Here is a 15,995-nt window from a genome sequence, read left to right as displayed (position 1 = left end):
AGAGTGTTTTGCAGGCGGAAATTATGCCTCATATTCCGTTTGGAATTTTGAGGCAGATTTTCCTCTGCCTGCACGCAGATTTTCGCCATTGAGCGCCGCGGGCATAAAACGCTGCGAAATACGCTTTCTCTGCCTCCCATTGATGTCAATGGGAGGTCAAAGGCATAAACGCCCGAAGATAGGGCATGTCCCTTCTTTCTCCCGCGAGCCGGTTTTACTGCTCGCGGGGAAAAAACGCCTCCGCCTCCCATTGAAATCAATGGGAGGCATTTTCGGAAGTTTTTTTGGCGAGTTTTGCGGTGCGGTTTCTGCGCCAAAAGACTCTGTGTGAACTCATCCTTAGGAAATGTTCACACGAAGTCATTACGTCCGTAATTGACGGACGTATTTCGGCCGCAAGTACCGGACCGAACACACTGCAGGGAGCCGGGCTCCTAGCATCATAGTTATGTACGATGCTAGGAGTCCCTGCATCGCTGCCGGACAACTGTCTCCTACTGAAAACATGCTAGGAGCCCGGCTCCCTGCACTGTGTTCGGTCCGGTACTTGCGGCCGAAATACGTTTGTCAATTACTGACGTAATGACCTCGTGTGAACATACCCTTAGGGTATGTTCACACACACTAATTACGGACGTAAATCGGGCGTATTAACCCTTAAATGACGTCCGAAATTACGGCTTGAATGCGTTGACAAACATCTGCCCATTGAAAGCAATGGGCTGAAGTTTGCCTGTTCACACGAGGCGTATATTTACGCGCCGCTGTCAAAAGACGGCGCGTAAATAGACGCCCGCGTCAAAGAAGTGACCTGTCACTTCTTGGGGCGTAATTGGAGCCGTTATTCATTGACTCCAATGAAAAGCAGCACCAATTACGTCCGTAATGGACGCGGCGTTCAAGCGCCTGCACATGCAGTTACGGCTGAAATAACGGGGCTGTTTTCTCCTGAAAACAGCCCCGTAATTTCGGCCGTAACGGACGCGGTAGTGTGAACATACCCTTACTGTTGTACAGCAGGAAACCATTCACTGTTTTAGTGTGTGCAAGTAGGGATTGCCTTTTGTGTGAAATCCTACCTAGTAACATCTTGGCTTTTTCCCTAAGTAACGTAAGTATGGCCAGAAGGTGGAATTTATCGTTGACCAAGTTTGAATAGTTCACTGTAAGATTTTAAAATTCTAGTCACTGATGTTCCGTGACGTACTGTACACAGACACAAACCTTACCATATCATACCATACAAACAATTTTAATTGTGTAGTTACAGTCAATAACCACTTCTAGTCAGAACATCTTTGCATAAAGAAAATTGTGATACATTTATAAAAACAGCCAGCTGTAACAAAATAACTGGTGTTTTCATAGGCATAAACTCATAAAAAAGAAATACACTTTTATACAGAAACTTTGTACAGATGTAGCTTGAAATTTGATTGTAAACCAAGGGAAGACACATTGCACACATCAATTATTTTTCACATTAATTGCATAAGTTTCTAAGGTGATCTATTTGTTTTATTTACCTAAGCTTGTTTGCATGATAGTAAAAATTGCATACCACAATAAGAGTGAAGCTTATAGTATGAATTGCTTGGATAACATAGAGCACTTTTTTATAGGCAACTCTGTAAAGCACATTTTCTCTATTTAAAACTTTTAAGACACTTTGTTTTACTGCCCATCAAAATACATATATAAATAGAAAAAAAAAAGTCAGTATGGTAACAAAGTTAAGCAATATTACATACAAAGAAAAATAAAATAATGTCGTCCCCAAAAAGTAATTACAACATGAGGCTGCAGACTCTACAGATAATGGGACCAAATGTGTACATATTCTTCCTTTTACAACCAATAGAACAAAATACAAATCCCTCCCCAAAAAAAAAAAAAAATACAGTGACTTTATTTCCAAAAGGGAACATAAGAAGTTTAAATTACGGCAGTGCCATATAACACAAGGCATTTGTTGGCATGTTATTTTAAACTGCATCCCACAGCATAGAGCTTTTTTGCTCTCTACAACTGTGCAAGAGTAACATACTCTCCTATTTATATATAAGTGTGACTTTCTGAAGATCAAGTGTGGATTAGAACAGGAAAACAGAAAACAAAACCCCACTGAAGTCGATATGCTTGTTTCAAGGCTCCAGATTTCGATTCATGCTTGTCAAGTATGTTGTGGCTTATCCAGTGAACACAGATCTCGGAACAAAATTCTTTATTTTCTTCTGGAGCTAAGAGAAGCTTATAGACAGAGTAAAACATTAAATATTGTCTGTATCGTTTCCTTTTTTTTTTGTGCAAGTTTTTTTTACCGTTGGGCCATACAACGAACAACAGAAAGTTACTGAAAGTACCTAGGATGGAATAGGGATTAGTAATACCAATTTAACATGTGAACAAAAATAATACTTTACGATAAGTCATTTAGGTCTGCAGTGATGTCAGTGTTCCTTTCTCCAGTTAAATTGTCTTCAAGCTTAACTGAAAAGAGAGTACAAGTATTTTTGTCCTGGTTTTCCGCTTCCATTTCCTTGGACAAGTCTTCCTCTTCATATTCCGCAACATCTACCTCTAGGCCAGAATTGTCTTTCAGCTTTCCATGGTGTTTCAGATAGTAACGCTGATTCTGGAAAAACTTGATAATTGTGAATTTGGGTAGATCAAGCTGAGCAGACAAAGTTTGAATGGCTTCTTCATCTGGGTACAGACCAACATCTTGAATGAAGCTCTGTAAAATACCCAGCGCCTCAACAGAGATCTTTGTTCGTGGACGGGACTGTTGGCGGTTTTCTTCTTCTGACTCTGCTGGAGATGCCACAGTTGGCTGTCTAGGGGGCAACCTTGGACCTGGTGGCTGTGGTGTTTGTTGTGGCTGCTGTTGTGGTGGTGGCTGCTGTTGTTGTTGTTGCTGCTGCTGTTGTTGCTGCTGCTGAAAATTCAATAAAAAAATTGTAAGCAATATGTCTAAAATCTATCCTGATAGCAATGTTTTTGTAACAATAATACCCATCTAATAATCTATTCATTGTTTATTCTAGTAGTTGAAGATATGTTAAGATGTATTAATAATCACACCATTCCACACAAGTATAATAACAAAATTCTGCCGATAAGGTAATGTTTTTAGCTAGATGTGTGTCTATGTTAGCATACTGACCTGAATCTGTTCAGAAACATGGATCATATGGGATGGTCGGTCACCGTGCTGATGAACCGCGTTACTTTCTTGTTCATATATAACATCTCTTTCTGTTTGGGGAAGACTGAGAAACCTTCGAATCATGGAGAGATTTTCCCACAGAGTCCTATTTTCTGGTGAAGGATCTTCTTTCCATCTCAATAATTCACACAACCAGCCCTGTAAATGAGTAAAATAAACATGTTCCATTAATCTGCAGGACTATTCTTCTCATTTAAGATAAATATAGCGGCAGGTACTTTCCGAGGTGGCCTCCTTTTTTTGCCTGTACGTGACATTCAGTGTCATTATAGGAGCTAAAGATATGAACATTTGGTCAATTGTAAACTGGTTTCCGCAACCCATGATACAAACAGACATTGTAAACTGATATAAAGGAACCACTATAACCCAAACTACGTGATGTATCATTATAGGACATTTACATGTGAAACATGAGATGGGTAGTACAGCAGACCATGATCTAGAAAAATAGTTTATATGTCTAAGACAGGTAGCCATTATGTCTGATAAAAAGTAATATACAGCAACCCAAAACATATAGATAGGGGTGAAAAACAGATTCCATTTAATTTTAACATTGATGCTGGAAAGTGTTGAGATAATTTAGAGTCAATAATTTAGCTGTAATCCGTAGTGTTTCTTTTAACCAACTTTAAAACTGTAAATTATCAATTGAAAAGTTGCTTAAGAAAATGAAATGATAATAAAATGTATATATAAGGAAACTCATCCCCCTCCCTGCCACGGTTTGAGGTCCACACCTCTAGATGACTATTTTCACAGCAATGTTGTGTGACTCTCGCAAAAGTTTTCACTGTACTGTGTTCATGCCAACAAGGAAAATTTTATATAATTGTTATTATTAAAATATATTTAAGTTTGAGTCATATCATAAATGTTTGATGTGGCCTTATAAGCTTTATGTATGTCATCTTCCTGGACATCAAAAAAGTCTTCCGCCAGTTAGCATTTAGCTAATACCACTCAAACATGACAGCACTGGTGTAAGAAATACCGCCATTAGTTCCTACTATTATGCTGTAAGACTTAGAGTCTATTCACACTGTAGTTTGCAGTATATGCTTGGTATATGAGCCGGGAAATGTGTCCTTTGAGCCTTATGGGCTCAACGGATGACAAAAGATAGTTCAATTGGCATCCGCCAAGCTGGCTTCAGTATACATTTTTTTTGCTGTTTGTATAAGAAAGCACAGGCTTTTATTTCCTAGACGGGCCCTGAAGCAATTGCGGTCTATGGGCAACATACTCAACTGCATATATGTAGTTGTATATGTCCCAGGCACTGGTCAGAGATTAACCTCAGACTTATTTCCTGATGTATACGTAAAATGTATGCCCTAAATGCAATGTGAACACAGTCTTATACGGGCGCTACAAAACCATAATTCCAATAGTAAAAAAATTACTTAATATTGATTCAACAACATATCGACAACAGCTTTAAAGTTAAACAACAAAAAGGGAAAAATAAAACGAAAGAATACACACAACGCAGTAAATTATTTGGACTTTCAGGATGTCGCTACTTTCCAAACTGATAAAGTTAAATTTGACACCTTCTGTTCTAAGCACCCTGTTCCTGCTCAAAATTCTGCCTTTAGCGGAAGCCAATAACCTTGTTTGCCACTTACTTTAACTCGTTGGCATGAGTTACATGTGAACTGAAAATGCCATGCAGACGAATGCCGGGCTATGTTCAAACCTGCTGCATACAACACAAATCCTGTAAAGTTATGTATTGTAAAGCAAAATGTATTGTGAAATAAAGGTCTTAAATCCATCTGCCACACGAGAAATATTGTTATGCACTGCACTGCAACCAGGCACCATCTGCAGATGTCTTGCTACAGTAAGCAGGAATATGCTGAAAATAATTTCTGTGTCATTTTATTTAAATATATAAGGTCTTCAAAACCGAGGGTTTATCATTAATTTATATACAGCAGAGCTGATCTGAGGAAGAAATGAAGGAACCCAATCATCTCCTTACAAGGGGATCACAGTAATAGATTTTCTATGGTTTAACAAGAGACAGTGAAGATGATAGTTTGCACAAGCTCTTAATTATAGTGCCGCCACTCCCAATTTTATAGAATTTTCATTAGTTCCATAAGCCTTTCATGAATCTCTCGCAACTTATGTAGATTTATAGACAAGGGTGGAGTATTAACCTATCTAAAGGTTTATTATTAATGTAGGAGTAGTTAATATCTTAAATATATGCTTGAAGCCTTTTATTATTTGGGAGCGTTATAACCTTTAGGTAACCCTACCTAAGCAATGAATGTTCCACCAGCAGCCAGAACAAAAAAAAAAGTGAAAAAAGGCTGGCCATAAAGGACTGATTGTAACCAGTCAAACAATGGGACAGATTTACTAATGCTGTCCAATATTTAGATAGCGTAAACTTAGACCAGGCAGTCAGAAAATGAGTCAAATTGATCAAAGTAGAACACCCTGTATATTAAATTTAGCGCATTTTGTTAAACATGTTAAAGTGTTCTGACATGTCATAGTGACGTCAGACATTTGGATTGGTGGGGGGCCGAGCACTGAGACCCCCACCAACCGCTAGAACTAAGCAGCTGAAGCCCTCGTGTGAGCGCTCAGCCGCTTTGTGTCTGTTCGGCTTTTATGTATCGGAGCACGGGTTCATAGACTTTCTAAAGCCGAACAGACACAAAGTGGCTGAGCGTTCACACGAGCGCTTCAGCTGCTTCGTTTTAGTGATTGGTGGGGGTCTCAGTGCTTGGACCCCCACCAATCCAAACTTCTGACATGTCAGAAGCTTGTCAAACGTTTAGCTACACTTTAAACACTTTTATCTTCCTTGTACTACTTCTTGGTTGGTCAGGTTTTTTTGCACAATGTCCTTTTCCCGCTAGAACACACTCCTTTTTTAAGCCACACCCATTTGTCAAGGACAGCACAAAGTGTCTAAAACAGTTCATAAATGTGGAGTTAGAATTTGAGTTAGAATTCTAATAAAATTTGAATAGTAAATCTACTCCAGTATGCTAGAAAATAGCAAAACTGAAAAAATTAAAACTGGTTACCAAATACAAAATCGATGTAAACAAATAGATTTTGGATGCAGGAGTTTTTTTAGAAAACATTGCTGTAAGTATAAAGGCATATGTGTATTTAGGATGTATTAACATGAGAAGGTTTTTTTTGCAATATTTTGCTGCGATTATTGTAATATCATGGGGAAAATTATGCAGTTTTGGCAAAATTGAAGCATTTTTGCAATAATCTCGGCAAAAAAAACCACAAAACCTGTTTGCTTGAACAAACCCTTAAAGAGACACTGCAGATTTTTTTTTTATTGTGGCCGCCATTAGTAAATTACACCCAGTAAAAGGTAATATCCCGGCCGCAATTATGTCACGTGACCGCACTGTGAACGGCCGATTCCCACAGTGTCCTATAATACTCACATTGAGCGCCACACAGGAATGCATAGTGAAAATGACTTCTGATCCACACAGCAGACACTGTGGGAATTGGCCGGTCACAGTGTGGTCATGTGACATAAGTGCGCCTGGGATAGTTCTACAAAAAAGCGCCCGGTAAGAGTATGGCCTGCCCTACTTTTACCGGGTGTACTTTACAAACAGGGCCCCAATAAAAAAAAATGCACTGTAGTGTCTCTTTAAAAGTACCTAAATTGCATTTTAAAATGTGGCACCTGCCATCATCATCGCTGTAGAATGGCAAATCGAGGTCATTGTATAGTGGTGCTCAATGGCCAGTTACTGACATTCCTGGCACAACCTAACTGCATTAAGCTAACATGGTGCTGATCTAGGCAATGCTAATAAATACTATTAGCTGGCTTGGAAACAAGTAATACTATATATTCTAAACAGAAGCAAAAAATATTAGACGCTTCACCAAAGACACGCTATACAAATTATTAAAGAAAATGGGAAAATTCTATTAAAGGGGTGATTTGTTTTTCAAATACCCTATTTGAGAATTGTGAGGTAATAAAGGGGATCCACTGTTCAAGATCCTTATCTACTAGCCAGAGCAAATAGCAGATAAGAAGAGGCTCTCTCACTATTGAGGACCTGGCACATCCATGCATTATTTGGACAGCCCAATGATTTCAAAAGGCACCATTTAATTCAGAATTTTTGCTGTGGTGGCACAGCACACATTACAGTAGATTGCTGGGGATATATGTATACATATATATGTGTGTATATATATATATATATATATATATATATATATATATATATATATATATATATATATATATATATATACCAGGGCTGGGAGATTAATCTATTAATTCGCCGTTGAGGCCTCTGATTCTGTTTATTAACAGAATAGTTAAATCGATTCTTTTAGTGGCAGCGTGCTGCCGGAGGAAGCTCCGCTCTGCCGCCTCGTCACTGCCTGATCTGCGCCATTCTGTCTTTGCTTCCCTACGGAACTGTTGTTCTGTAGTGAACAAAATGATACAGTAAGGAAAAGCAGTTCCGTGGGGAAGCAGGAACTCCTAGTATAGTGCCACACTGCCCTGTAGATACTACCCCTCCTTGCAGATCGCGCCACCACTCCCCCCCTTGCAGATCGCACCTCCCCTTGCAGATCGCACCACCCCCCCCTTGTAGATCACACCCCCCTCCTGTAGATAGCGGCCACTGTAGCTCCCACTAGGAGCTGAATCCCCGGTCAGAGCGTCGGCAACCTCTGGCCGGGGATTCAGCCCCTAGTGGCATCTACAGTGGCTGCTATCTACAAGAAGGATGGGGTGGGGTTCTGCGATCTAGAATGGGGGTGGGAGTGCAATCTACATGTGGGGAAGTGATCTACAAGAGAAGGGGTGGTGTTGCAATCTACAAGGGGGTGGGGGTGGTGCTGCGATCTACAAGGAGGAAGGGTGGGGGTACGATCTACAAGGTGTGGGTGTGATATCTGCAAGGGTGTGTGCCACTATATGGGAGTGGCACTGTTACTATATGTGGGTACTGTATCACTATATGTGGGCACTGTGGCACTATATGTGGGCACTGTGTCACTATATGTGGACTCTGTGGAACTATATGTGGGCCCTGTAGCACTATATGGGGGCTATGTGTCACTATATGGGGGGACTCACTATATGGAGCACTGTGTCACTATATGAAGGCACTGTGGCACCATCTACAGGGACATTACGACTCTATCTACATGGGTACTGTCACTATATGGGAGCTGTGTCACTATATGGGGGCTCTGTGCCACTATATGGAGGCTGTGTCACTACATGGGGGCTCTGTGTCACTATATGGTGGCACTGTGTCACTATATGGGGGGACTGTGGCACTATCTACAGGGACATTGCGGCACTATGTACATGGGCACTGTGGTGTTTTCAGGGGATTGGGCCAAAAATACCCTGACAAAGGAAATCCATTTGGAGACACTGATGGAAAATGGTCTTGAGATACTGACAATTAATCTGTAATGGCCCTTTTTTTGATTATAGCCTAAATGACTGATGCCAGGAGTCCCGTTTACATGTACCGTGTTTGAGCCAGGAAATCCGGCTGACACACGGACCGTTTTTCACGGTCCAATCACGGTCGTGTGAATCGGGCCTGAATGTGACTTATTTAACCCTCCATCGTGGGGCCGGTACTGCAGGGTCCTGCTCACACTTCAGACACTGTAATGTAATCTCGCCCCAGAGTGCCCGCTCGGCGCTGTCTGCCTGGCCCAGTAGCAATTTACACTGCTCTCTCCTGCAATGTTGGAAACCGGCTGAGGTGGTGACTGGCAGAAAGGGATGTTAGTGCATACAGAAGCTATAATCAATTAGATAAACATTTTTCCAATAGTATTTCTGATAAAGTATTTGCAGAGGTTAAAAGTTGTGAAGTCACGTACAATTATAATAGTAATATATGTTAAAAAGTTATTTATATAAAGAAAATAATTTATTAAATGGTATTGGTATTTTTTTCAGTTTATTCAACAGTAATAAGATAATCGAGATTCAAATCGAAAATCGGCCACAGGGTTGAAAAAAATCTAGATTTTATTTTGTTGTCAAAATCGCCCGGCGCTAATATATACACATACAGGCATATATGTGTACATAATATATCTATCTATACACACACAACTTTCATACATACTCATATTGGTGTGCATAATATATATATATATATATATATATATATATATATAGCGATCAAAAAAGTAGGCAGCACACCATCGGAATCAGTGAAAAAGAGGGTACTTTATTAACCCTAAGTGCGACGTTTCAGCTCTATCCACTAGAGCCTTTCTCAAGGCTCTTTTTCACTGATTCCGATGGTGTGCTGCCTACTTTTTTGATCGCTGTAGATATTGAGAGCTTTGGTCTGCTCCCTGGGGCTTGCACCCACACTCTTCTATCGGTGCTGCTGGATCCTTTTTTTGTTTCTATATATATATATATACACACACACATACATACATACATACATACCTATACTTAAACAATGAAATAAATTAGGAGAGCAAAAAGGCACTGAAAGCATTTTAAATTATTTACTAGGTTAAAAGGGTGAAATGGTAGTTTAAATACATCAGATTTCATCATCTCTGACTTTTTTGGTGGCAAAGTGGTATTGATCTTTTCAAATGCTTAAAATTAACTATTTCCAGAAGGTCATTATTTGATTAAAGACATTAGAGTTGAGGGCAAAAATGATGCACTTTGTCTTCCTTACCATTTCAATCACATTGTAATTTAATATGAAATATGCCTTAATGATAATGAGAAAAAACACTGATCCAACATTGTAAATAATATTCTGTATCTCTACACTCAAACTACAACCGTTATAGTTATTTTCCTACATACTATTATTAAACCCTTACTTCAGAGAAGGGAGGTTTTTTTGCCACCAGTTACTCTTCCTGTTACATAATATTGTATACAATTCAAGAACAAAAAAGGATATAAAAGCATAACAATTAGGCAACATTATGTGACCTATGCAAAATATTACAGTGAATCACCATTTTGATTAATATGCTTTTAAGTGGTAAACCTACACTTAAATATTAGGGAATTAATGTGACTGCTGACATGGAAGTTTAGGAAATCGCCGTTCACATACACTAGGGGAGGAGCTGCATTGACGACATTCAAGCAGATATTGCTACCCGCCATGCTGGCCTCTGTGAATTACAAAGAGAACTGACCGAGATTCAGTATCATGTTCCTACCCTTAAGTCTGAAACAAGTCGTCCGTGAGCAATGACCCAAGCCGTAGATGTTAAAAAAGCAATTCTGCTGCTGGTACTGCATACAACTAATTCTTTCACCTTAGTAGTAATTCGCCTTCACCTTCCATGATATATGTCTAAAATACATTTCATAAGAAGGGGTAAAAGAACTTTCTCTGATTAGGTGAACGATCAAACGTGGATGTGGCATAGTTACAGAATTTCAAGTTCAGGGATGTCATCCTAAAAAAAAGAAGTGACTGGGCTATAAAGTCTGAAGAGGTAGTAAGCAGTGAAACTCAAATTTGTGCAACATTTGTGGGTGTGGTCATTAAAATAAAGGGTGAGGTTAAGCAAACAGGGACTGTGGTAAGGTGTTAGAGAATTTCTAGGATGAAGAAGAGGGTTGCGGGCACCTAGAGTCCAGATCTGATGTTTCACATGGTCACATGACCGTGACGCTGGTATGACGCCAGCACCATGGTCTTATCGTCATACCGACTGGACTGGTGGAAGAGCACACCAGGAGCGCTTCGGGGAAAAGATTTATTGTGGCCCCTCTCCCTTTTACACTTACACCAAAATGTGTCCTTCCCCATAAAAAAAATTTTTTAACATGGGTTTGATTTTTTCTTTTTCTGCACCACCATTTGCCGGCGTTTTGCTGCACCTGCCGCCAATATGTGAACAGACCTGCAAGTCAGATGTTGCCCCGGCAGCCCATCTTATAGCCCATCCTAATGTACAACAATTCAATTGTTCTTGTCATTGATCGTCTTGTGAATATCTAAATTCCATAAAAAATTTAAAAATGAATAAAGACTAATAGACATTAGCAATTATGACAAAATATTCCTATTAAATGTGGTTTAAGGAATTACGGAATGATTCCTTTAAACCAAATTAAAATATTTTATACGAGAAACAGCACAGACTGCACCAAAAAGTTAAAAGGTTAAATGTTTTTTGTTCTTCTTCTCCACATGTGGTTTTCATTAGTAAAAAAAATGAACAAGCTGTTTGTGGTTAAACTGTGTAATCGGCTGTTATCAAGCTAGCACTGCATTTAAGATTTACAGGATACATCAGCTTCTGTGCCACATTAGATGTAATAGGGAGGGGGTGGGAGGAAAAAAAGGAGGAGAGAGTGTATCCTGAGGAATAATATTTCCAATGCAGCCACTCTCGCACTACATCTGGTTGTGCCGGTAGCAGCAGTTAAATTGAAATATTTCTCAGCGTGTGTCAGAAACATGCAGAATGGTAATTATGACAGATCTGATTAAGCCTGAGTGCCACTAACTCCCTGGCCAGCTCCGGTTGTGCAGGTGTGACCTTGTGCGTGCCTGCGTGTGTAAATAAAATTAATTACAAGCGAGAGGGCGAAGGCTTCAGTGACATCACAAAGCGGAGACACTCCCAAGGGGGAGACCTAATGGAATATTTTCCCTCAGTCTAATAATACAGTTCATATTGACTTGAGGTAATTAGTGGGATCATTAAAGCAGTTTTCCCGGCGTATTTGGCTGCCTGATCAGATTAGTGAAAATGTTCTTCAGAACAAGCCCTGTGTGGTCTGCCAGAGGAGGAGGAAATAAAAAGCAACAAAGCATATTTTGGAATCATAAGCAGTCCAGGGCTTTCAGTCCTGCAAAAACGACGCATCTCCAGGGTCTCGAGATCTGGTGGTCTCAGCTCTATTTAATGGAACCCATGTGATGCAGATAATGCGCCATGCCTCTAACAATGTATCAGTGATGAATACTACAGTTACATTAATTATACTATTTATGGCTGCAGAAGAAAAGCTTTCAGAGTTCTATAATATGAACAAGTTACAAAAATGCAGCTTTAGACAAGTAAACGGGAACAGTTTAGTGGAGTCAAAAGTGTTTTGTCATAATGTTATCTGGGTATCGCAGCAACAACAGAGGAACTCATTAGCGTCTGCTTAAGTTTTCATTTTTGCCAGCCTTTGAAAAAAACCTGTGATATTATATTAGAATATCTATCTATCTATCTATCTATCTATCTCATATCTATCTATCTCATATCTATCTATCTATCTATCTATCTATCTATCTATCTCATATCTATCTATCTCATATCTATCTATCTCATATCTATCTATCTCATATCTATCTATCTATCTCATATCTATCTATCTCATATCTATCTATCTCATATCTATCTATCTCATATCTATCTATCTCATATCTATCTATCTCATATCTATCTATCTGTCTGTCTGTCTGTCTGTCTATCTATCGCTCTATCACTCTATCGATCTATATAAATAAAAAAATAAAATGTGTGCTTTTTTTATTACAGAAAGACAAGGCAACCTCTCAATTTGGTTTTGCAGCTGACGAGGTGGAAAACATCTGCATCATGGTCTCTAGATACAGTGAAATGCTGATAGTGGCAAACATCTGATATATTAAAGTGGAGGCATTGCCCAAAGCAAGCAATAACTCCTCCTACAAAAATGACAGGAGCAATCTGATTGGCTGGGGGGCAAAATCGTTTGTTTTTTTTGGTGCAAGTTTTCATAAATTAGCCCCATGTATGTATAACAAATGAGAAAAAAAAACATAAATGTAAGATGGCAGATAGTCAAACACTCATTCATCAGACAGATATCCCCCCGACCTCCCATAAACAGCACGCAAGGGAGAGGTGGGCCAGCCGCTGCCAGACACTTCTGGCAGCCGCCTATCTCCCAGCTGCACAAAAGAATTGGGCAAGTTGAAATCTACTATGCCCAATTCTCTTCCCTCCTGAGATCTGCAGTCGGAGGACAGTCTAGAGGCTACCTTACATATTAGATTACTGGCGGATGCCGATGACGTTGTTTTAAGGTGTATGGGCAGATTAAAACAAGCTTTGTGTATAATGTAACTGCATTTTAAAACGGTCAGTATGCTACGATGCCCTTAAATCAAGTGCCCATCAAAGGGGAAAAGAAATAGCAGAAGCCGTTCACAACCCAGTGTGATATTGCATTTTGAATGCATCTGATATCAGTCTTTACCCCTCCTCCTAATAATAAAAATAAAAAAAGTTACAAAAATGCTGCAAGTCAGTAATCGGGTAAGCTGTCGGGAATTTTGCAAGCATCATCATCATATAGTAACAAGTGCCATAATATAGCGGGCAACCTCTAATCAAAGCATTTTTATAGTGTTTTTGTTCCCTGACCCTATCCAGAAAACTTGTTGTAAGCTGTTACAGTGCTTGTTTACTATAAAAACATTGAATATAAAGTGTTAACGCAGAATCATTTCCATAGTGTAAAACATCCAGACATAAAGGTAAAGAGCAGGCTCTAGAGTTTGTAGTGTAACTGGGATATGCCAAGCTTCGTCACAGATGGCAGCCTTTGACAGCTCCCATCCGTAGCGCGGATACTCGACAGTTCAGCACAAGATCAGTGACATTCTGTCTCATTAGAGCCACGCTAATTATCACAGCTAGTTTCAGGGGAAACCATGTGTTGCAATGGTCAATTTGAAGAAGTCTGTGCATCAACAAACTGGTAATAAGGATCAGACACCTTATTACATGACAGCATGCTGCCTATGATCTGATTTACTGAATTAAGGGAACTAAAGCAATACTGAGAGTTGATTGTTAGAGGAATAGTACATATAACAATATACGCTGTAATTGAATGGCTAAAGAGTCAGCAAAGTGTGCAGGTATACATATATCTACAGAAAACTAACAGGCCCTGAGTTTATATTGTGATAAAGAGAACTCAATCTCTAGCGATATTTGCATTTACAGTTTTTAGTGTAAGATAGAGGAAATTAAAAAAAAAGTATCACAGTACTGTACATAACACATGATAAAAATACAGTAAACCTCCAAAAATAAAAATGACTAAAACTAGTTACATAATAAAAAGGAAACACAACAAAAAAAGAAATACCCCCAAATATAGCCCATTTGTTTTGAGTGCTGACATGAGGATGTACAAATATATATATACATACCCACGCATACACATACATACATACATACATACACACGTATATAATATACAGAAAAGACACATGTAGCAGATCTGCATACCATGAGATTTTGGGGAGTATGTGTCAATTTGTCTATGACAGAAAAACAATTGAGGCACATTAGAATAATAGTATTCCTAAAATATTCTAAATATTTCTCAACTTAGTATGCCACCCCAACCCTATCTCCACATTCTAGCAGTTTATTCTTTCTGCAAAAAAAAAAACAACTTACGACATATGTGTGAAATCAGTACAGTAGTGATTTGTGGATTTGTGGCAAATCATGTATGACAGTCTACTGTACAACATGTTAGAAATATGTCAGAAACTGATAATTTGGCAGCACAGCAACACAACTCCAGACCTACAGGTTAGACGTGCCCATAGGGCTCCACTCGCCAGACGGAGGCTAAAAAGAGTGTCCTTTTGGCCTCCGTCTCGCTGGTGTATGTCAGTATGCTATGAAATTCCATCCCGTGAGATCCCGCAAAAAAAGTATACTGCGCGTAATGTTTTTTTTATTTTTAAGCATGGGATCCAATGGATGACATATGGCATCGCGAGTCCGCAGGAATTCATAGTACAATACAAGTGGATAGGGTTTTCAAAACCCCATCCACATGTAGTAGAGAAACTTCGCCCTGCAAGTAAAGCATGACGCAGATTTTCTCGTGCGGAGAAGCAGCAGATTTTCAACGTGGATTTCATTCTGTGAAATGCATAGGGTGAAACCTGTGGCAAATCCGCTGCTAAATCCACAACATAATTTGCATGTGTCATATGTGAATTTTGCAGCAGATTCACAGAGGATTTGTTGCAAATTTGCTGCAAACTCCACAGTGGAAATGTTTGGCACGTCTGGACGCACTCTTAAGTGTACCCCAAACATTTTTGTTTCTTTTTTTTGCGGGACACGTAGGGCTTTCTTATTATATAAAACTGAAGATGACATCAGGAAACAGGAAATTAATAGTTTACCTTATTTTTTTTTCAAGCTTTGTTTTAAGGTAGTTTGTTCAATGAATAATATTTAGCCCAAATAAAAACCCTATTTTGGTTTTACTGTATCTTCCTCCCACAGGCCCTGTTCTGACACGGAAACCGGGTCCAAATCAGCACCAAAAACGTCAGAAATCGCCACCTATTCAATTCGATTTGAGGCGTTTTTTTTTTCACGGAATGCTTTCAGTCGATCGCAGGAAAAAAAGTAGCATGTCTTTTCTTGCAGTCAATGGGAGACGAAAAACTTTTTTAGCCCACGGTCCTTGCATAAGCTTCACGGCCCGGCGGGCGTGAAATTCCTGTAGGAATTCTGAGGCAGATTTTTTTCTGCCTGCAAAAAACTCATAATTATTAAAGTACAGAAATCTTTTGGAAACGGTACAAAACTAGATAGGGCTGGAGTACAACAGAATAAAATTGGTAGCCGGAGGTAATTATAATGTGTTTGGGGTATCGTACATTCTGTGTGACAGAAATGTATTATTGCCTGAGTACCAGATGATCATGCAAAACACATTGGACTC

The 15,995-nt window shown here is 39.3% G+C and overlaps 1 protein-coding gene across 5 annotated transcripts in view; it reads right to left on the bottom strand.

The window, feature by feature from the left end:
• Positions 1–1,224: 1,224 nt before the first annotated feature.
• The window catches only part of SATB1 (SATB homeobox 1), a 159,408-nt gene continuing 144,637 nt past the window's right edge, over positions 1,225–15,995 (bottom strand). For 4 of the 5 annotated variants that reach the window (XM_075827222.1, XM_075827221.1, XM_075827226.1 and 1 more), the window contains 2 exons: positions 3,167–3,367; positions 1,225–2,938 (listed from right to left, as the gene is read on the bottom strand). In XM_075827222.1, coding sequence (XP_075683337.1) covers positions 2,420–2,938; positions 3,167–3,367 — 720 coding nt within the window. In that variant the 3' untranslated portion in view covers positions 1,225–2,419. The remainder of the gene's footprint in view (positions 2,939–3,166; positions 3,368–15,995) is intronic. The other variant, XM_075827224.1, reaches the window with a different exon arrangement.

This window comes from Rhinoderma darwinii, chromosome 5 (assembly GCF_050947455.1).
Source record: "Rhinoderma darwinii isolate aRhiDar2 chromosome 5, aRhiDar2.hap1, whole genome shotgun sequence".
Taxonomy (NCBI): domain Eukaryota; kingdom Metazoa; phylum Chordata; class Amphibia; order Anura; family Rhinodermatidae; genus Rhinoderma; species Rhinoderma darwinii.
This window is presented reverse-complemented; position numbering and strand designations above follow the sequence as displayed.